Source organism: Podarcis erhardii (genome assembly GCF_964252035.2).
Source record: "Podarcis erhardii genome assembly, chromosome: 7".
Classification (NCBI taxonomy): domain Eukaryota; kingdom Metazoa; phylum Chordata; class Lepidosauria; order Squamata; family Lacertidae; genus Podarcis; species Podarcis erhardii.
In genome coordinates, this window is record NC_138511.1 from 83249999 (window position 1) to 83273694 (window position 23696).

A 23696-nucleotide genomic window follows, 5' to 3' on the forward strand; every position below is an offset into this window, starting at 1 on the left:
CGCTTTATTGGCCGAGGGAGCCGGCATACAGCTTCCGGGTCATGTGGCCAGCGTGACTAAGCCGCTTCTGGCGAACCAGAGCAGCGCACGGAAACGCCGTTTACCTTCCCGCCGGAGTGGTACCTATTTATCTACTTGCACTTTGACGTGCTTTTGAACTGCTAGGTTGGCAAGAGCAGGGACCAAGCAACAGGAGCTCACCCCGTCGCGGGGATTCGAACCGCCAACCTTCTGATCGGCAAGTCCTAGGCTCTGTGGTTTAACCCACAGCGCCACCCACGCCCCTTAACATGCAGGAGTATACTATATATTCTCGTTGGGGGAAAAGGTGAGGGATAAATAAATAATCACACACTCATGTGTGTACAGCTCATTCGGTAAAGCCTGAGGCTCTTAATCTCAGGGTTGTGGGTTCGAGCCCCACATGGGTCTAAAGATTGGACTAGATTAGGGTTGCCATATTTCAAAGGGTGAAATTCCAGCCACAGAAGTTCTTGAGTTTTCTTTGCAAAATCTCCCTTAAAAATGAAGTTTTTGAGCTATTTTTTAGGGAATTCACCCCCCCCCCCAAAAATCAACACTTCCAGCATGGTTTGCCATACAACCAGGTTTTCCCAGACATTTTAAACAATTTTCACCCAGACGCTATTCCTAACAAACGAATCCCAGATAAGTCTGGAAATTTCCAGACGTATGACAGCCCTAGATGACCCTTGTGCTCCCTTCTGACTCTTAACATTTAAATTTATGCAGATCTTTATTTTAAAAATAAATAAATAAACCACCTTGCATTTTATTGAACTATTCTTGAGGCACAACAGCAGGGCCTAAATACAGATAACAGTGCCTACTGAAAAGGGAGTTTGACAGAAAGTGATTCTGCATTGAGGAGATACTGATTTCCCCTTACTTAATGTTATCCATCCTACCCCACCCATGTTAACCCGAATTCAAGCTTCCTCTTTCGTTTGTTGTTGTTTAAGCTGTCATTCCTTCTATGTGCACACACTTGCTGGTGAATGGGTCCATTCGCAGTGTACACAAGGGTGTCGACATATGGCTCTTGCAAAGCGAGGAAGCAGGGCTTGAATGTAGCAGAATTAACAAATATGTTAGGGTTTTTTTCCCCTCCACACACCCACACACCTTTAAGAACAGAAAGTGCCTCCTAATGCAAATCTAATTTCAAAGTCACAGCGCTACAAGTCCCAGAGTTTCTTGGGAAGAGGGATTGATAGCTAAAGCACTCTGGCAATTGCAGTTTGAGGGGCGAAATGGCAGCTCTCCTCACAACTCTCAGCACCAACTGCAGCTCCCCGGATTCTGGGATTCTGTTGGAACAATATCCTGGTGCTATAAATGTATAGTTCTGGTGGTCCCCCAATTCATTCTGTGCTATGGGGCAGGACAGAGGGCAGCTCCGGCCCTCCTTACTCTTTTCTGATGGCCCTCTAAGCTACTGCTTTTAGGACTGGAACGGGTTGGAGGAAGAGTGAAATATACTCGGAGTCGAGAGTGGATTTCATGCTCTTTATTCAGCTCATAGTGGTGAGGAGGAATGGAAGTTCCCCCAGAATGTCTGCTTTATATACATTATTTACACAATGGGCCCCACGTGATTGGCTCATTCCGGGATTCTCCTGTAGGCCAATCAGGTTGCGGATTCACTTCCACCTGGAGCTGGATTGGGTGGCTCCTGTGGACCAATCAGACTGCTGCATTCTGGGTCCTATTGTTCTAGGACCAATCAGACTGCTGCCTTTTGGATCCTATTCAAATTGATCCTATTCCAATTTGATTCCCTCCCTCCCTCCCTCTCTCTTTTTTTTTCTTTTCCTTCTCCTCCTGCGATGAGGCTACATTTTAATATTTTAATGTTCCATTATTTTAATGTTGTATTTTATTTTTGTTTTTAAGTTTGTAATCATTCATCTTGTTTTTATTATTGCTTGTAAGCCGCTCTGAGCCCGGCCTTGGCTGGGGAGGGCGGGGTATAAATAAAAAATTATTATTATTATTATTATTATTATTATTATTATTATTATTATTATTCAACTCAGTACATAACAAAGAGGATTGTGAATTCTGTTCCATCCTCCCTCCCGTAAACTGAGAACTGATGCAGGATTTGACCGAATCTTTACTCTCGCACCGTTGTGGTTCTCTCCCCACCGTAGGATATTAAGAGCGGGCGGTCTCCGCTACTGCATGCTGTGGAGAACGATAATCTGGAGATGGTTGAGCTGCTGCTACAGGTAAGCTTCTCTCACATCTCCTCTACCTGTAACCCCTTGTGATCGTTTCATAAGAGCCGAGCACCCTTGTTCTACCCCAAATGGGGGGGGGGAGCTCACTCGCACACATTAATGAACGCAAACATCTTGAGGGCCGGCCCCAACATTGGGCAGAGGCGGCGATGGTGTCAGGCGGCAGATTCTGTAGGGCAGGAAGTGGCATTGAGGTGTTGGAGAGCACAGCTGCGTGGGCAGAGCAACCAGCCTGGCTGGCAGGAGCCGGAGTCAGGAGTAGGTCAGAGATAAGAGTAAAAAACAACACCACCGGTGTCAGTGAGGTTAAGCCTTTATTCAAAGAAACCAAAACAGCCCAGGCCTAGTGATCGCAGCAACTCTTCTCAGTACGTCTTGTCCCAATGAGGCAGTTGCGAGGACAGAAAGTTATTCCCCCACCTTCCCACTGCTCCTTTCTCCATCCTTCCCCAGAAACCAGAGGTAGGGTTGCCATATTTAAAGAAGATTTTTTAGCTTTTTTGGGGGGGGGGAGTTTCAAAAACCCGGACATTTTGACGATTTCCCAAAATCCCCCCGGGCGCTAATTCCATCATTGGAATCCCAGACAGGTCCGGGAAATTCTGGTCATATGGCAACCCTACCTGAGGCTCCTTCGTCTTCTCTCTCAATAATAATAATAATAATGATGATGATGATGATGATGATGATGATAAATTTTATTTATACCCCGCCCTCCCCAGCCAGAGCTGGGCTCAGGGCGGCTAACACCAATAAAATCACAGCAAAAACATAATAGGGAAAAAAGAGGGGGGGGAACCAATTTAAAATACAGGTTCAAATGCAATTTAAAATGCAGCCTCATTTTAAAATAGCCAATAAATCAAGACCATAACAGGAGGGAAACATAAGGGTCAGACCGAGTTCAAACCAAAGGCCAGGCGGAACAGCTCTGTCTTGCAGGCCCTGCAGAAAGATGTCAAGTCCCGCAGGGCCCTAGTCTCTTGTGGCAGAGCGTTCCACCATGTTGGGGCCAGTACTGAAAAGGCCCTGGCCCTAGTTGAGACCAATCTAACCTCCTTGAGGCTCAGGACCTCCAAAGTGTTGTTATTTGTGGACCTTAAGGTCCTCCGGGGGGCATACCAGGAGAGGCGGTCCCCTAGGTACGTGGGGTCCTAGGCCTTTGCTCTGCCCTCGTCATATCTCTACATTTGAAAGGCTTGCCTGGTGCCTTCGTTATAAACCTTTAGGCGCCAGGCAAAAATATTATTCTTTAACCCGGCCTTTGGCTGATCCAATGCCCTTTTAAAATGTGTTGCGGGCCGGGGGGAGGGCGGGCTATTGGATTATTCTTGTTTTTATTATGTATTTTGTATTACATCTATTAAATTTGTCTCAGGGCAGTTATGACATAAAATCACAATATAAAATCACAAAATACATAGTAAAAAACAAGAACAGTCCAGTAGGAGACCCACCCCCCAACAATAATAAGTTCTGGCAGACCAGGGGAGAGGGGAGCTTACCACAGCAGGAGGCAGGGAGACCCCCTGGATTCTTCAGCATCTCTGTCTCCTGGTCCCCCTCCTCTCCTGCCTCTGATTCCGGACTGCTCTCTGCTCCAGCCTCTTCCTGCTCACGAAGCCCTGTTGCCTCCCAGTCTTCTCCCTCCAACCACTTGTAGTCATCCTACCACCAATCCCCTGGCTCTGAGCTTTCTTCCCCTTGAGGGTTCCACAGCTGGTGCCTCCCACCATTCCTTAGCGTCCAGACAGTCCGTTATATCGGTGCCCTCCAGAGGATGATGCCCTGCCACTAACAAGATTCAGCCGCTGGCCTGGTCAGCTTTTGTATGTGAGATGGGCATGGTGGCATCTTGACCTTTGGCTGGGCAGCCCGCTGGCGCTGCGTAGACCCCAGTCCAAAATGGAGAAACGGCCTGCGTGCTCCAGAATCAAAAGGCCTACAAATAATACTTAAGTGGAAAATGCTTATTATTATTATTATTAGTACCCCGCCCATCTGGCTGGGTTTCCCCAGCCACTCTGGGCGGCTTCCAACAAAGATTAAAAATATATTAAAATGTCACACATTAAAAAATTTCCCTGAACAGGGCTGCCTTCAGATGTCTTCTAAATGTCAGGTAGTTGTTTATCTCTTTGACATCTGATGGGAGGGCGTTCCACAGGGTGGGTGCCACTACCGAGAAGGCCCTCTGCCTGGTTCCCTGTAGCTTTGCTTCTCACAATGAGGGAACTGCCAGAAGGCCCTCAGCGGTGGACCTCAGCGTCCGGGCAGAACGATGGAGGTGGAGACGTTTATATTTTCTCAAATCTGACTGTGGCATCACCGGATAAATTTCTGCAGTGCCAGTAAACCTAACAGACCTTGTCCTCCAGTGTTTTCCCCAATGGCTTCCTTGCCCAGGGATTTTCTCTTATTGTTAACCATGTGGGAGCGTTAGATTCCCTCAAATCTGCCCCAGCCATTCTGTTAATGTGTCCGTGTTTCTCCCCCGCTTTGCAGCATGGAGCCAACGTCAATGCTCAGTCGTACGGGGGCAACACAGCGCTCCATGCAGCCTGCGGGCGGGGGCTTCTGGAAACCCTGCGTCTCCTGGTGCGCAACGGGGCAGATGGCAGCTTGAAGAACTACCACAATGACACCCCCTTGATGGTGGCCAAGAATAAAAGGGTGAGAGGATACACAGAGAGACAGAGGAACTTCACGATGCCTCCATCGGAGCTTGGTATTCGGTTCTTCATAAGATTTCTTCAGCCCGAACATCACAGCGACCAATGCCAACAGACATCGGCACACTTAGGGATCCACAGAGTCTTCGCAGTTCACGTGGCAGACCTCAGCAACTCAGCATTTTGGCTAATCTACTTTAATTACATATAAACACACACAGAACACTACAACATGGCTCCTTCTCTCTCTAGCATCAGACAGCAAAGAGAAAAAGAACAAAGGACAATAGTCCCACTTCACGGAACACAGTAACACAAACATCCTGTTTCCGTCCCTTCCCACTCTGTGGAGTCAAAACATATACTGTCATGTGATAGACAACAGTCCCATGACTGCAATCATGGGGCAGGAATTCTAACACTGGTCACCCCAGTCCATGGGCACCAACACCTGCCATCTGTTAAGCAATTTTTAGATTGTTCAGTTGACTGCGCATGCGTCATCTAACGACCCTGTAGTGTAGGTCAGTGCTGTTAACCCTGTATCTCAGAAGAGAAGCCTGAGGCTGGGAGCTGAGGGTTCTTAGTGAGCTCTTGACGGAGGCGAGATTTGAACCCGCAACCTTCCAGTTCATTGCTCACAGTTTCAGCTGTTGCACCGCATTGGGAACTGACAAGTTAGGAAATAGTCCTGGGAGATCTAAAAGGTGAATTGGCACTCTGGGAGAGCGTGGCTACTTTGTGGACCTGTCAGGGCACCTGGTGTTCAAGGTGAGATCTTGCGAGCGAGCTGAGCGGTTGGGGAATTTCTTTTAAATCTCTCCTGTCTCTCCCATCATCAGGTGATTGACATCCTGAGAGGAAAAACGTCCCGCCCTGGGCCGCCGCCTGAAAACATCCGTGAGGGATCGTCCCCAGCAACCAGCAATGCCAGCTCTCCTGGTATTCGATCCGTCCACACTGGTGAGTAACCTCTCCCCAAGTGCGAGACAGCTGCCCATGCTTTCATCCTGCAGCCGCCTCAGTCCTGGATTAAAAGGGGTGTGAGAATTCGCATCTGAGGCAACAGATACTCTCAAACACGCATGCCAGATAGGGAGCGGTGTGCGAGAAGAATTGAGGTCAGGGAGTATCCTGCATGTAGGGCTGAACTCTGCCATTGATAGATTAATCAACCAAACCTTTAGTTGATTAACCAATGGGGACTTATAAAACCCCACAAAAAACACCTCACCAATAACTGACAGGATAGCAAGTTAAGTACAGTCGTACCTCAGAAGCCAAACGCCTTATGACTCGAATGTTTTGGCTCCTGAACGCCGCAAACCTGGAAGTGAGTGTTCCGGTTTGCAAATGTTCTTTGGAACCTGAACATCCTCCGTGGCTTCTGATTGCTCCTGCAGCCAATCGGAAGCCGCACTTTGGTTTCTGAACATTTTGGAAGTAAAACGGACTTCCGGAACGGATTCCGTTCGAATTCCGAGGTACGACTGTACACATTTTTATTTGTTTTGAGGCTATTAGGATTTTAATGTATGATTTCCCATAGGAAAATTTTCTCCCAGTAGTTTTTGCTAAGTAGCAAGTTATGTTATGCTTCCTTTAGTATCTCAGAGAAGTGTTGAGGCTTTGGTAATAGGCAAAGCTTAAATTCCGCTGAATTTTAAGTTGTCTTTTTTAACCAATTAAGTTCTCCTGTTGGTTTGACTGCGTTATTCTCCTCTGTGCTTCTGTCTCCCTCCAGGCTTACTGAGGGCTTCGCCCGACTCCTGCCCCACCACCCCTAGCCCCGCCCAGACCCCGAAACCCCACAGAGCCGTGCAGTCCCCCAACTCGGCCAATCAGAAGCCCGAGAGCACTGCATCGACCAATGGGCCTTTGACACATGGCACCTTGCCTGGGGTGAAACTGGAAAGGAGCCCAACTCCGCCCACACCGGAGCAGCCAATGGGATTTCCAGGGATGCCCAAATTCTTCCTGCCAGTGGCTGAGAGCCTGGTGGATCCCGCCTTCCACGCCACCCTCTACCCTTTCGCGTCGTCCAGCCACAGCTATTCGCCTCACCACCTCTGCCTGCTTCCCGCCGGCATGCAGCATTCCGTCATATCCCTGCCCGCAGCGCCCCAGGCCAATCGGATTCACCCGCAGGGCACGGAGGTGGACCAATCACAGACGCTGCTGGACTCTGAGACCCCGGCAACCACCGACCTCAAAGGCCAGTGGCCAAAGAGCAGAGACAGTGGTCCTGGCGGCAGCTGACAGGAGGAGATCGAGGGATCCTGTACACAGGGGGCTTCCCACTCAATGCTGTGCATCACCAGGCAACAAAGGGCCAATTCGTCCTAGACTTTTGCTGCTATGGGTTCCTGGCGCAAAAATGGCACTTGTTTGCGGCTTCGGGACCCAGAGGGCTGCAGCTCTGACCGATGAGACTCCTGATCACAGGGTTGTGGGTTCGAGTTTCACGTTGGGCAAAAGATTCCTGCGTTGCAAGGGGGGGTGGAAAAGGCGACCCTCGTGGTCCCTTCCAACTCTACAGTTCCATGACAAAGCTGAGATGATCCTATGGGCTGTTGTGGACCGGTCACCTTGACCCCTAACTACAGTCCCAACAGCCTTCCATTTTCAGTTCTTGCCACTTCTTTGGCTACTACCTAAGCAGGGCTGTTTCTGCACGTTTGGAAGGAGGTGGAAACTGCACACCCCATTAAAAGGTAGCGCTCTAGTCCAAATTTGACAGTACTTTCAATGTAAAACAGTAAGAGCTGGGAGGCACAAGTTAAAGATACAGTGGTACCTCTGGATAAGAACGGGATCTGTTCCGGAGCCCCGTTCGCATCCTGAAGAGAACGCAACCCACCTCTGCGCATGTGCGGGTCGCGATTCACCGCTTCTGCACATGCGCATGACGGCATTCTGATCATCTGCGCATGCGCGAGCGGACGAAACCCGGAAGTAACACATTCTGTTACTTCCGGGTCGACACGGAACGCAACCCAAAACACTCAACCTGAAGCAGCTTTAACCCAAGGTATGACTGTATCTCTCTCGGTCTACTCTCCCCACACACTGCCCTTACTCTGCTCAGTAACACTGCCAGCAAGGCCTGAGGCAGCCAAATATTTAAAGGTAGCACCCTGTCTTGCCAGAGGGGGATTTAGGGCACTGTGACTGGTTCCTCCGCACTGGGCTGGAAGTCTAGGTGGCGCCGCAACCATGACAAAATGAATTGAGCACAACAGAGAGTGAGAGGCAGGCGGGCACTGAATTTTGGCCTCTTACAGGGCACCGCTGGAATCTGAAAGGCCAAAATTCACCCCTGATCCCACCCTCTTCACCGTAGGTGGGGAAGAAGCAGCAGCAGCGGTTTCCAGGGAGAGTGTGTGAGATTTTGCCGATTACGCCAGCGCCTAAATAGCAGCAGTGAGGCAGCACGACGGCTCGGGAAGTGGGGCTACCTTCCCATTTCGCCTCAGGCGGCAAAACGGGATGCGCGGCCCCGATTGGCAGGTTTCTTGGCAAACGAATTTCAGGAAGTGCAATGTTAACGTGTTGGTGATGGAGAGGGAAGAAGGTGATGCAAGGAAGTTGGGAGGGGGCGAACAAGGGGATTTTCTGAAAGTTTGAGCCGGAGAAAGAGGAATGCCGGGTACATTTTAAGGGACTGAAATACCAGAAATTCCCCGGCGGGTTATTGTCTTTAGAGGAAGTTGTGGAGGTGGAGATGATTAGTCAGGGCAGCGAGATGATTAAGGGAGGGAAGGATGAGGTGTGGCTGGCTTGCTTAGTGGTCCTCCTGGCTATCAGATCTCGCCTGCGAGGACCAACCGTCCTTCCTGCCCAGCTTACAAAAGAGATTGCCAACTGGGAAGAAAGAGGGAGTCACACGCAACTTTGTCTCGAAAACCTCCTCCTGTGAAACGCACCACTTGAAAAATATCAGGGTTCAAACCTTAATATTTCTGGGCAGGGCTGGGAAAGACTGAAACGGCTGCCAATCTGTGGAGGCGATACTCAGCTAAATGGACCAATGGCCTGGCTTGGTATAAGGCAACTTCCCCTTCGCTCTTGTTGGTATTAACGCTTGCATTCCCGGGTTCCACCACCGACACCTCTTTAAAAAAAACAAACCACGGAAACACCTAGCAGTGAGATCTCAGATCCTTCTCTTCCCAACCCCCTCCTCCCCTTGCAATCGTCTTGCCAAATGTTCCTTCTCTGCTTCTGTGGGACCAATACTTGAAAAGTACTAGTAGCACCCTCTGCTCATCCCGTGGAAAGGAAACAGGATGGGGAAGGGTTTTTCCTAATTTGTCAATAAAATATTTTTTCTACTTTCAAAAGCTGCATGTGTGTGTTTTGGGGGACAGAGGTGAAGGCTACACCGACGGATGGGGGAAAGACCATTGCTAGATAAAGCAATGGGAATTCTGTTACTTCCTCCAACTCTCTGCCAGGTGTGCTTACAGTATTGTTACACAACATCCCACTCCAAGGGGTGTGAGGTACCAGGAGTAATCATCATCATCATCATCATCATCATCATCATCATCATCATATTCATACCCCGCCCATCTGGCTGGGTTTCCCCAGCTACTCTGGGTGGCTCCCAACAGAATTAATGCTGCTGCTGCCGCTGCTGCTGATGATGATAAAAAGCAATAAAACATCGGACGTTAAAAGCTTCCCTAAACAGGACTGCCTTCAGATGTCTTCTAAAATTCAGATAGTTGTTTATCTCCTTGACATCTGACGGAAGGGCGTTCCACAGGACGGGCACCACTACCGAAAAGTCCCTCTACCTGGTTCCCTGTAACTCAGGCACAGGCAACCTCAGCCCTCCAGATGTTTTGGGGCTACAACTCCAATCATTCCTAGCTAACAGGACCAGTGGTCAGGGATGATGGGAATTGTAGTCTCAAAACATCCAGAGGGCTGAGTTTGCCTATTCCTGCTGTAACCTCACTTCTTGCAGTGAGGGAACCGCCAGAAAGCCCTCAAAGCTGGACCTCAGTGTCCGGGCTGAGCAATGGGGGTGGAGACGCTCGTTCAGGTATACTGGGCCGAAGCCATTCCTGTTTACTTTTGGAAACAGACACAACAGAGACTGTGGTGTCTTTATAATATATGGCATATTTACACATAAATATAGCCTGAGCCTATAATGAAGCATCAAGTTCCCAAGACGTTCCAGCTCCTCCGGGACTGGCTTGATGAAGAGTAGTGGTTCGAAGCGCTAGCTGGGGAACCACCCCCTCCAAGGTAAATGCCAGAGAAGTAAGACTCAGAGCCAGGGGATTGGTGGTGGGACAATGGGCAGAGGTCAGAGGGGGAAGATTGGGAGGAGGTGCTGGATGCTAAAGGGACAACAGAGCTTAGTGAGCAGGAGGAACCTGTGACAGGGAGCAGTTCAGACTCCAAGCTGAAGCAGAGGAGGGGGATGATGAAGAAGAAGAAGAAGAGGAGGAGGAGGAGTTTGGATTTGACATCCCGCTTTATCACTACCCTAAAGAGTCTCAAAGCAGCTAACAATCTCCTTTTCCCTTCCTCCCCCACAACAAACAGTCTGTGAGGTGAGTGAGGCTGAGAGACTTCAGAGAAGTGTGACTAGCCCAAGGTCACCCAGCAGCTGCATGTGGAGAAGCGGAGACGCAAACCCGGTTCACCAGATTACAAGTCCACCACTCTTAACCACTACACCACACTGGCTCAACGGAGACTGTTGAAGAATGGGGGCAGGGGTCTTCTTCCCCTGCTGCGGCAAACTCCCCTCCCCACTGGTCTCTAAGAACGCACAGAATAATGAGGGCAGAACAGAGCTCAGAGGTGCGCAGGCGCAGTTTGAGACTGCTTGGGAAACATCCAGGAGAGGAAGAGTCTTGAAAGGGTGGAAGGCAGCAACATTAAAGTCCTAGCAACTGCTCCATAGTGGCAAGAACTGCTGGGAAGTGTTGCTGAGTTGTATGTACAAGGTGTGACCGGAATGTTTGGTGAACGGTCACAGAAATCGGACAGTGAAATATATTCGAACATAACAATCAGCACCGGAAACCCACGAAATGCTCACAATTGTGTACGGAGTTGAAGCTGTAAGTCGAAAGACAGTGTACGAATGGTTGAAGCATTTCCATGAAGGACAGAAAACCATCGAAGATGACCCTCAGTCTGGCAGACCGTCAACGAGCAGAACGGCAGCAAACGTCAACAGTTATTGACGCGGCATTGGCATTTGTCCGCCAGAATGATGGCGGAAGAATTGCATATTCCGCGTGAAATTGTTACTGAGGTTACTGAGTTGTCCCACCCTCCTTATTCTCCCAATTTGCCCCCCCCCCCGGATTTCTTTCTTTTTCCAAAACTGAAAACTGCACTGAAAGGGCGCAGATTTTCCAACATTTCACATGTCCAAGCTGCTCTGACAAGGGAACTGAAAGCAGTAATAAAAGAGGACTTCTCCAGAAGTTTCCAACAGTTCTATGAACGTTGTCAACGGTGCATTGTATCAGAGGGGGCCTACTTTGAAGGCCTGTAAGGTATGTACAGGGACACGGGTGGTGCTGTGGGTTAAGGCACAGAGCCTAGGACTTGCCAATCAGAAGGTTGGCGGTTTGAATCCCCGCAACGGGGTGAGCTCCCGTTCCTCGGTCCCTGCTCCTGCCAACCTGGCAGTTCAAAAGCACGTCAAAGTGCAAGTAGATAAATAGGTACCGCTCGGGCGGGAAGTTAAACGGCGTTCCGTGCACTGCTCTGGTTTCGCCAGAAGCGGCTTAGTCATGCTGGCCACATGACGCGTAAGCTGTACGCCGGCTCCCTTGGCCAGTAAAGCGAGATGAGCGCCACAACCCCAGAGTTGGCCACGACTGGACCTAATGGTCAGGGGTCCCTTTACCTTTTAAGGTATGTACGTTCAAATATTTCTCGCTGTCCAATTTCTGTGACCATTCACTGAACTTTCCAGTTGCACCTTGTAGTTTCCTTGACTAAAGAATTAACAGAGCCACACACCTTTCGTATGCCAGCTTCTCCCATAGACACAGCAAGATCCTTGCTCTGTATCTCAACTTCCTAGGTCACATAACGCCCTGTATTTAGAGCTTAGCTCTTTTTATCTGCAGAGGGAGGGCCCATTCATTCACCCTTTCATTCGGATCTCACATGGCTCCTCTGATCCTGTGTTGTGCTAACGGCTCATTACCCCAGGCTATTGCCTCAAAGGAAATTTGACTCAATTAACTCTTAGCTCATGTTGGTTGCCTGGGATTATCATGGTCTGATACTTTAGGAAGTTTGCCTGGCTTAATTACCTCTTAACACACGCCAATTCCAGCAGATCAAAAGCATCCAACGCACACACCTTAATACACATTGGGTCCAGCACCGTTCCAACACAAGCCATAATTAAATTCTAACACTAGCTCGATCCAGGAATTTAAGGGAGTTGGGCACCCACAAACTCATAACTGTATGCTAATGTGCTGTTGATGCAATGAGTCTGGTTCATGCAACAGCGGGCTCCGGCTGCAGCTAGGAATGGCCAAGAGCCATAGCTGTCAACTTTCCCCTTTTCTTGAGAGGAATCCTATTCGGAATAAGGGATTTTCCCTTAAAAAGGGGGGAAAGTTGACAGCTATGCCAAGAGCAGAGAGAAATGGTGTTCGGCCTTCCAGGCGCTGTTGGACTACAACTCCCATGAGCCATCGTATGTAGGGCATCACATTGCCTAGAACAGGGGTGGGGGGAGCCCTGCTAAAGTCATTCCCCGGTTGGAAGCTACAGCTGTCAGTCACAAAATGAAACCACCTTCCTCCTCCTGGAATTTGCCATTTAGGGAGAATTTAATCTTTCAAATTGTGCACTTAAGGTGGGCGGGAACCCATTTTAAGTGGGTCCAAAGTGTTGGGGACCAGCTGCTTCACTTTGAACCATTTTGGATCAGGCCCACTTCTCTTTGGAGGCAATTTGTTTACCTCCAGAGTAGGCCATTTAGGGGCTGCATAGCCCCTAATGGGGATAATATGTTGTCTTTTATCATTAATCCAACTGATTGAGCACTGCGCTGGAATTCTAAATAAAATTATGTGTGACATAAAAATATTTACAATAATAAAACAGGATAAATAAATCTGTCCTGCCTTAGAGGGTTGTAGCAAACTGCTTTCAGCAACAGAAATGTGCTCTTTAAATGCTAGCAGTTATTAGAACTTTCTACAGGCAGAGTTCCTGAAATATGAAATCCATAAAGGTCACAAATACACGGCAGCGTTGCACAAGTCCAGAATAACTGTGTGGTCTTTGGGATTGTTCCCTGATGAATTTAGAGTTGAAGCAGTAATGTCAACTGCTTGTGTGTCTGTTTGGACTAACCTTGTGAAGCCATTCCCAGAAAAAATGGAAAACAAAAACTCAGGGCAAACAAGACAAGACGTTATTGCCTTTCCGTGGAAGTGACTGGCACAGGTTCAGAGACCACTGATTCTGCAATATTCAGTCCTGCTTCCTTCCTTCCTAGAGTAACGCTTGAATGAAGACTAGGAAATGACCGGGGTGAAAAAGAATGCACAAACCATGAGATTGCATTTCGGAAAAATGCACGGTTGACCCAGTCATTTGGGAAAAGCATATCCTAACCCGCTCCTGCCTAGCGCAGTCGCGCCCCAGTGGAATGAGCAGAACTCCTTCAGACTCTCAAGGTGTCAAGAAGGGCTGGTAGCCACATGCCTGGAGAAAGGCAGTCGACATTCCTTGATGGATGAATCAGCCCTGTGCTCCAAGCTCCAAACATCTGTGGTTGAAGTCAGCCGGGTCTGTGCGTGATGTCATACGGTGGCTCCAGGTGGGGCCATTTAAACTGGTTCAGGGGAGCAACATGGTGCAGACGTTAGAGTGCTGGGAGACCAGCGTTCAAATCTCCACTCGGCCACAAAGCTCATTGAATGGGAGTGGCCGCCGAGACCACATAACACCGGTCTTGAAAGACCTACATTGGCTCCCAGTACGTTTCCGAGCACAATTCAAAGTGTTGGTGCTGACCTTTAAAGCCCTAAACGGCCTCAAAGGCCCAGTATACCTGAAGGAGCGTCTCCACCCCCATTGTTCTGCCCGGACACTGAGGTCCAGCGCCGAGGGCCTTCTGGCGGTTCCCTCCCTGCGAGAAGCCCAGTTACAGGGAACCAGGCAGAGGGCCTTCTCAGTAGTGGCGCCCGCCCTGTGGAACGCCCTCCCACCAGATATCAAAGAGAATAACAACTACCAGACTTTTAGAAGACATCTGAAGGCAGCCCTGTTTAGGGAAGCTTTTAATGTTTGATGCATTACTGTATTTTTTTCTTTTCTTTTCACTGCCTGCATCTTTATTTAGGGATTTTGTCAGGCAACATTAGAGGTGCTGTTTAAAACATGAAAACATTTTGTCGGGCAACATGAGATGTGCTGGATAAAAAAGCAACTTCTCCTGCCTGAGCCGTGTTTTCCTCAATAGGCTCTTCCCAAGAGACTGTCATTCCCCTGACTTAGGTTGAGCACTTTTTAAAAAGATGTATTTTTATTAAAGATATTCTTGATTTACAAAGGTATGTGCAATGTCTCTCTCTCGTATTCCCCCCCACACTTTTTTTTTTTTTTTACAAATCGGTTTCATTTGTTGCATTACTGTATTTTAATATTTTGTTGAAAGCCGCCCAGATGGGCAGGGTATAAATAAATTGTTGTTGTTGTTGTTATGAGACTGTGGTCCGGTCACTGCCTCTCAGCCTAAGCCGCCTCGCAGGGTTGTTGTGGGGGATGAACGAGGAGTTGGAGAGCCAGGTACCCCACCTTGAGCTCCATGGAGAAAAAGGTGGGATCGAAATGCAACAACAACAACAACAACAACAACAACAACAACAACAACAACAGAGGGTATCCTTTGGGATGAGTTGGACTGCTTGGTTTTAAGGAAAAGGAGAGGTATATTGTAGCAGGCTGGGGAGAAGCAGCAGGACACAGTTATTTCTGGATACGAATGTTATATGCCAGGGAACAGTGTACTGGGACTGGCACCACTCAGTATCCTAAACAGAACATAGAATCCAGTAAGTTCACTGGTGCTGATAGGTCTGTCTCTCTCTTTTTATTTTAAATGGATTTTTATCAGGGTTCTTTTACACAAACTTTGACATTATTCAATTCACTTCCAGTATAATAATTTCTTACATTTTCACTTCCCATCTTTACGCCCGTGACGTTCCTCTTGTGTTCCTTGATCTGCTGCCACAACTGTCATTTATTTTCAACCGCCTTATAACTTATATTGTAATTATTTATTTATTCTCTCTCCTTTGCCTATCATTCAAGTCAGGCTCGCGATTTCATCTGACTGTAGTCCCCGCCCCCAAATAACCCAAAAAGAACCTTCTCTCTTTGACAAAATTCTCATCTTCATGATCTCTTATTTTTTTGCTGTCGCCTTTGCCGTCTCTGCATAGTCCATTGACTTCAAAACCCATTCTTCTTTCATTAATAAATAAATAATAATACATTTTATTGATACCCCGCCCTCCCTGGCCAGAGCCGGGCTCAGGGCAGCTAACACCAATAAAATCACAATAAAAACATAATAGGGAGAAAAGGGGGGGGGGGACAATTTAAAATACAGGTTAAAATGCAATTTAAAATGCAGCCTCATATTAAAGTAGCCGATAAATCATTGGGACTGCTTCTCCTTCTGTCCAGACAGGATTCTGGGCTGTAGTTCTGGCATACATAAACAATTTAAACATCTCTTTTGAAACCTCTGCCCCTATAATCCCTAGAAGAAATGCTTGGGAATAGCTATTTTAAACATCTTTCTGGTAGGGCTGTATCTCATGGCCAAAGTTTGGGCTCTTGGAAGAAAACCAGAGGAGCTGCAGGTATTCAGTACAGCTCTTCTTACTTCCTTATCACCTCTCTCCCCTACTCCTACAGCAAAGACCCTTCATGTCGCCATCACCCCTTGTCATGGTGAGTGGGCTTGCATGTTCCTATGACCCTAGTGATTGAAGTCGTCAGGAATCTCTTACTCCCAGCAGGGTCACAGGGAAACCAAAATGCTTGTTTACAAAGCTATTGTACTACCAACCTTACTGTATGCTTGTGAAACACGGGCCACTTATAAACGCCATCTCCAACTCCTCGAAAGATTCCATCAACAGTGTCTCTGAAAAATTTTACACATCATTTCTGAAGACAGGCGAACTAATGCCAGTGTCCTGGAAGAAGCAAAGATCACCAGTGCCAAAGCAATGATTTTTCAACAACAACTTGGCTGGACTGGTTATGTTGTGCGGATGCCTGGTGATCATCTTCCAAAGCAACTACTCTATTCAGAACTTAAAAATGGAAAGCGTAATGCTGGTGGTCAACAAAAGAGGTTCAAAGACTGTCTCAAGGCAAATCTTTAAAAATGTAGTATAAACACCAACAACTGGGAAACACTGGCCTGCGAGCGATCCAGTTGGAGAACAGCCTTTACCAAAGGTGTCATGGGCTTTGAAGACACTCAAACTCAGGACGCAAGGGAGAAACGTGCTAAGAGGAAGGCACAGTTTGGCAAACCCTCCCTGTGATCAACTCCTGCCTGGAAACCTATGCCCCAACTGTGGAAGGACGTGTGGATCCAGAATTGGCCTCCACAGTCACTTACGGACTCACTGTTAAAACCGTGTTTATGGGAAACATTCTTACTCGGCTACAAGGGAACACCAAAGAAGAAGCAATAACGGATGCTTAAGGAAAATTATTCCTCACCATTCTGACGTAAACTGACCTGATTCCCGCCTCCCAGATTAATGTGCAAATCGAAATGATCCGCCAGAGTTCAAACCCTGAATTCACCAGGTCTGATAGTACAGTCCTTGGCTCTCAAAATGCACCAACATGCGCATTTTAGGATAATATGCATTTCATAGAATCATAGAAGGGACCCCGAGGGTCATCCAGTCCCACCCCCTGCAATGCAGAAATCTCAGCTGAAGCAGCCATGGCAGATGGCCTTCCAACCTCTGCTTTAAAACCTCCGAGAAAGGAGATTGGCAAACGGCGATAGAATGTGGCTTTAAACATTTATTTTTGCTGTGAGTTTTTCCTTTTTTCTTTTTAACATCAGCAGATTAATATAGGTACTGGACAGAAGGGACTTTTCAGTGCGCACATGTGAGTCTGACACAGACCCAAAATAAAACCATGGTGGCGTTTCACGTGCTAGGACCGTTCAAGTTCAATGTCATTGCACACTCTGATGTGGGAAAGCAAAATCTGGGGGAAATTCTCTCAGGTCCATGCAAGAAGGAAACAACAACAGAGCAATATCGCCCCATGGTGGTTGCTGCAATGTGGCGAGGACATAATCTCTTTTGGGACTCTCCTCCCTTTCTGCAAATATTTTTTGGGCCAGGCTCCAAGGTAAGCCGAGCGAAGGGTGGGGTTCCCAGGTGAGCAGATAGCAGCTGGATAGACAGGTACAGCAAGTCACGTCTGCCACCTCTTCTCTTCAAAATGTCAGCCAAGACCCGGGGGAACAGTGAGATGGCTCAATGCAAGACAAGAACCCACTCCCTTTAGACCCAAGGTGCACCTGGTATTCAGGCCTGCCGGCGCCATCCCATCGTAAAATAGATTAAGGCGACCTGCGACACAAAATGCAATAAAAAAACACACGCTTACACATATATGAAACATAATTAAATTATGTTGGCTAAAAAGAGAAACTCTTTTTATTGCGAAGGCCTGTTTTAAAAGCGCCGTTTTGTTTTTTTGTTTTTGTCTTTTTATTAACCAGCCATGGGAAACTTTATTTTACATAACCACAAAAGTCACATTACGATTCATTAGAGCACAATTTTTATTAATTTAAAAAGACTACCAGCTTTTAGTACAGTTCCATGCAGTAGCTTCAATACAGGTGTATAGCAACAGACAATGTCATAAAGAACAAAGTTCAGTCAGTTAAAGGGAAAGATTGCAGGGGAGGGTTGTGTGTTTTTTTGCAAGTGTAAGAAGAAAGCAAGATGAACTAGGGAATGTATCAAGTTTTGTTTAAATCAGTTCTCCAGAGCTTTTGCTTTAGTTTAAACAAAACTTATGCAACCATACACTGTGACATTATGTTAGGGAAAACAGGGGGAAACACTATGGGAAACACTTGTTGGGAATTTTGACTGGAAAAAAGCACCGCTTTTGAGAGATGTCTAGGTATGGGCGGTGCCTGCCAAACCTCTTGTGGCAGGGAGTTCCACAGGGCAGGGCTCACCACACTAAAGGCTTGGTCCTTGGTGAACCTCAGGGATATGGGGAACCACCAGAAAAGCCCCCTCAGAAGATGCTATCGATCAAGGTGGAGCTTGAGGGATCAGATGGTTGTTAAGGTAGTTTAGCCCTTTGTGAATTAACACAAGGACCTTGAACCTTGCCTGGAGTACAACTACCATTGTCCCAGACCTTTATTCCATGTTTCTTGCACTTCCGTCTCTTTGCAAATACACCTAGCGACTCGCCTCCTCTTCTCCCGACTCCCAAGGTTTCTGCTTTTATTTTTCTCACGTTACACGGAAAGAGAACGATTCCCACCCTATAACATTTTTTGGGTGTGGGGAGGAATTAATTGAGGCCGGAGCATAAATAAGCAGGTACAAAGTGCCTTTCCCTTTCCAATCACCACCAACCCTTATACTTCCGTGAGGAGAAGATATCAGAGCCAGGGAAATTCCCTCTCAGAGATCAAGGAAGGTGATCGGGTTCAAAGCCTGTCTGCTGATTTTACCTCAGAGGCTCTGATATCTGTCCTCTGCCCAGAGCCAGGTGCCACGGGAATGAATGTGGTGGTTGATCTGTTATGACGGAAATATCATCTTCTTTAATATCAAAAGCTAAGATTCGGAGCAAAGATTGGGGAAGACCTTGCTCAAACAAAGCTCAGCTTAGTTCCAGAGCCTCTTGTCTTATTAATTCCCTTTTTATCCCATCCTTTTTCTGCAAGGCACTCAGTGTGGTGGCCGTGATTCTCCCCTCCGTATTTTTTCACAACAACAGCCTTGTTGGGTAGTACGGATGGAGGAGAATTTCGGTTCACGTTTGAATGCAAACCGACTAAACGGCACTTCCTCTGAAAAGTACGCAAATTGAAATGTATATTTTCTTTGAAATCCACACGCCATGTTTGAGGAAAGCTGCTCTCAAAAAATAAATAAATGTGAATATTGGCAAAATGGCAAAATGGCATACAAAAAGGGCACAACAGGAGACAACACATACCAAGACGCTGACAAGTTTTCGCGAGGACTCTTAAAAAACAACAGCGTCACACCCTGATGTGGAAATATGAATGGAAAAAATGAGAAACTGAGTGAAACCAAAACTAACATATTGGCCCATCTCTTAGTGGTAGGTTAGACCAAGAGAGAATGTGTTGCACAAATACACAACGAGTGTTTCCTGGCTAAGTGAGGATTTGAATCTGGGGCTTCCCAGTCACAGTCTGACACTCTAACCACTACAGGGCGCTGTCTTAGAAAATAATCTGTCCCGCTTGTCCTGCTTCCTGTTTCTTCCAGGGGCCAGATGATACATTATCTTGTCCCCACGGTAGGCCGCTTCTGCAAAGTGAGTAGTGGTGAGTAAGGTAAAGGGACCCCTAACGAATTATTGTGTTATACATATCCTTATGAGTTTGAGTTTGTAATCTCTGTTTGAGTTTGTAATTTTCTATTTGAGTTTGTACTCCTTGTCAGAACACATACTTTTGAATGGATTAGTTTTTGTTACAATTGACTATTGATTTGCGAGTAGGGGCCACTCCCACTAATGAAACTTACATTGGCCTGAGTTCTTGGTGTGCTTTTTTCTTAGCTGAGATTTATGCATCGCAGCGGGGTGGACTAGATGACCCTCAGGGTCCCTTCCAACTCTACGATTCTATGATTTCCCACCGTATATTTAAAGCACTGCATGATGCCACTTTAAAGCAGCACGGCTTCCCCCACGGAATAATTGGAGCTGCAGTTTGTGAAGTGCGCTAGGAGTTGATGGGTGAATCTTCGGAGTTCCCCATTAAACAGCTCTCTGTGGGTAACCACGAAGCCAGCTTGCTCTTTGTGTGTCATCCAAATCACATGAAGACTCCCCACACATTCTTGGTGTTACAAAGCACTGCATGGTGCCAGAAGAGCCCTTGCATTTTTCTTTTGTTATGAGAATTGTATTTTTTTATAATAATTTTTATTGAGTTTTCCACATTTATCATAACCACATTTTATTACATTATTCTATAGCCTAAAACATTGTTCAAACAGAGCATCGACCTCCTTCCCTCCCTCCTTCTGACTTCTGAACATCTTTACTAAATTCTTAGTAAACTTTTTTACCTTCTATCTTCTTTTTACATTTCACCCCATTATATGTAAATCAGTTCCTTACATTCACATTACAAAACATTTCAACTCAAACCTACAAACGTTTTCTGATGTTTACAATTCATGTTTTATATGAAAGAAAAATGTTATGAGAATTGTAAGGTCTAAGATATAAAATAAATGTTCACCAATGTACCAGGCAAACACATACATAAATATATAAACCACCTGTCTGAAACAGTACAGGCAAATGGTCCTTAAACCATTTTGACTCTCCCAAATTGACCTCAAATGTTTCTCTGCAAGGAAGAAGGAAATGGGAAAACCTCCCCATGGTCTCTTTGCTCACAAATCCTGTATTAAGGGCGTATCTGTGTGTGAATAGGACGAGCCTGTGACCTGGATTCAGGAACTGAGTATTTACCATCACAAAAGAATGGCCAGACTGTCCACGTAATGCAATCAGTGACCGTTATCAGGTACCCTGGCAAACAGGATTTCTGCTGTAGACAGCCTTCTCTGCTGTTGACCACCTCCTTCTGTGATTTATGTATGATGTTTCGGGGGGTGGTCTTGGGATACAGGGCGGGCAATTTCAAAAGTCTATATAAGAGCTTGCACACCAATGTTCTGGGTTCCTCCTCCCTCCTGCATGGGAGGTGTGAGCACCCTGCTGCAACAGTTTAATAAGGATCAGGCTTACTAGCTGCTTTGCTTGTCAATATTCTCTGGTTGGCCTCTGTTATTTTCTCCAACCGATAGATATTATTATTATTATTATTATTATTATTATTATTATTATTTATACCCCACCCATCTGGCTGGGTTTCCCCAGCCACTCTGGGCGGCTTCCAACAGAATATAAAAATACAATAGTCTATTAAATATTAAAAGCTTTCCTAAACAGGGCTGCCTTCAGATGTCTTCTAAAAGTCTGGTAGTTGTTGTTCTCTTTGATATCTGGTGGGAGGGCTTTCCACAGGGCGGGTGCCACTGCTGAGAAGGCCCTCTGCCTGGTTCCCTGTAACTTGGCTTCTCGCAGTGAAGGAACCGCCAGAAGGCCCTCGGTGCTGGACCTCAGTGTCCGGGCAGAACAATGGGGGTGGAGACACTCCTTCAGGTATACTGGACCGAGGCTGAGAACCTACATAAGGACTCTATACAGGCTTTTGGGTACCCCAGGGAGCAGTTTTTTTCTTATAACACTTTGAACAAGAGACTCCCCACCCCCACCAAACCCAACAACCTTTGGCCTAACCCCCCTCCATCCTCACCTGCAACCAAAGCAGAGACAAGTTTCTTGTTTACTCATATTTGCCTGAACTCCTCTGCCTTTTCTGATATCTTGAGCCGCATATGTTCTGTCCGGCTCCTGGCCAGCAAATCAGGAAGGGACAATTCCACACAATTCCACGTTTTGCTCCCACTGCCATTGTCCCCGCCCCCTCCAAAGTAAAACCCCGTTCTAACTTTACAATGCAAGCTGCTTGCGTGCAGAGACCTTTTCCGTGCCCTCCAACATTTCTCCAATGAAAATAGGAGAGTCCTTAAGAATTATGATGATGATTTTATTATTTATATCCTGCCCAGCCACTCTAGGAGGCTTTCAGCATATATAAAAACCATAATAAAAAAAGTTAAACATTTAAAAACTTCCCTATACAGGGCTGCCTTCAGATGTCTTCTAAAAGTTTTATAGTTACTTATCTCCTTGGCTCAGGGGTTGCATAACTCCATACCATCCAACATTTCTCCGATGAAAATAGGGACGTCCAAAAGAAAAGTGGGACATTCTGAGTTCAGATCAGAAATCAGGATGGCTTCTTCTGTAAATCTGGGACTGTCCTTGGAAAATAGGGACAATTGGAAGGTCTGCTTTTCCTTGTGTTGCCCTACAAAGAGCTATGTACACTGAAATAACATCAAACGACAGAGATTAAAAAGTAGTAAGGAGAATAATGAAAAGCAGCCATATTTTGGATAAGTATCAGTATGATAATCTCTTGCATCAGGTCCAACTAAAACATCACGAAGCAGCAAGGAAGCTTTCGAGTTCCCTGGAAGATAAATAAAATGGCATTAGTACACGCCTTTCCACCAAAACAGACTCTCTAGGCAACAGGCCAAAAATCAAAAGACTCTATAAGCAAATCTTTGAAAAAATGCAGCTTGCCGTGACTGGAAACCACTGGAGGGGAGAAGGTTCTTGTGCAGGCCATGCAGGTATAAATAAAAAGAGAATTAGCTGGATGCCAGGTTGGGGGCTTGTAGACTTTGGTGAGAGAATTAAAACCACAAAACATGCAGCAAAGGAAAGCGTGGAAATATAGGCTGTTAGACCCTTAAAATATCCTCTTCTAAGTTGCTCCCAAAGTTCCTCTTTCCCCTTAGCACAGAAAGAGACCATAGGTTTGGTAAGTGAAAAATGATTTCCTTACAAACTCTTCAAAGGTCAAATTCATGTGCTTTTCCATACAGCAGTCAGAAAACACAGGCAGCAAAACTTCGCTTTCCAAGTGGTGAGTGTTTCTAAATTGTTTGTATAGAAACGCAAAGGATGGCTTGCTTAAGCCACAGAGTCTGAGCTTGGAACAACCAGCATAGACCTCCTTACTGGTGGGGTTCACATGGTGGAATGGAAGAACAAGGAGCTTGATAACCCGTCCTCCCAAGGTGAGGGGGTGTGGCCTAGCTAAGCCTGGCAGGACAGCTTACTCTATGGTCTTAACGCCTTCATGCATTAATTTGACTTGAGCATGCTGGTTATATGAGGCTGGTTTCCCAGAGCAGTTTAACAGTCAATCCTTCTTCTCAGGAATCAGCGGGAATTGTAGCTCTGTGAGGAGAGTAGGCGCCTTCTAACAACTCTCAGCAGTCTTAACAAACTACAGCTCCCATGATTCTTTGGGAGAAGACATGATACTGTTTTAATGTAGTGGGCAGATGAGGCCTTAGTTAGCTTATGGGCCTTCCAAAGAAGCAAATGATTGCAGTTAAAGGTCATATGTATGCAAAATAGTCATGGTTAAAGTGGCCGGATTTTCTACTGACGGGGCTTATCTGCCTTGAACGGCTACCCTGAAGCCAGAAACATAACTGTTGAAGGTTTTCCTGACCAAGGATGAAACAGTGCTAGGCAATCCAGCCCAATGGGCGGGGTATAAATAAATTATTATTATTATTATTATTATTAATACCCCGTCCATTTGGCTGGGTTTCCCCAGCCACTCTGGGTGGCTCCCAACAGAATTAAAAGCACAATAAAACATCAAACATTAAAAACTGCCCTAAACATGTCCTTCAACTGTGACCATGAAGCCTTTTCCTCGCCCGAGGGGAGGATAGCTCCAGACGTCTCTGTGTGCAGACAGCCTCGCAGGCCTTCGACTTCG

The 23696-nt window shown here is 46.7% G+C and overlaps 2 protein-coding genes across 2 annotated transcripts in view; one reads left to right on the forward strand and one right to left on the reverse strand.

The window, feature by feature from the left end:
- The window catches only part of BCL3 (BCL3 transcription coactivator), a 32875-nt gene extending 23593 nt beyond the window's left edge, over positions 1–9282 (forward strand). The window contains exons 6-9 of the mRNA XM_081869003.1: positions 2178–2255; positions 4773–4940; positions 5782–5902; positions 6684–9282. Coding sequence (XP_081725129.1) covers positions 2178–2255; positions 4773–4940; positions 5782–5902; positions 6684–7198 — 882 coding nt within the window. The 3' untranslated portion in view covers positions 7199–9282. The remainder of the gene's footprint in view (positions 1–2177; positions 2256–4772; positions 4941–5781; positions 5903–6683) is intronic.
- LOC309345987 (cell adhesion molecule CEACAM20-like) overlaps positions 1–23696 on the reverse strand; it is a 188980-nt gene that overhangs the window by 125758 nt on the left and 39526 nt on the right. The gene's annotated exons all lie outside the window — the stretch shown is intronic.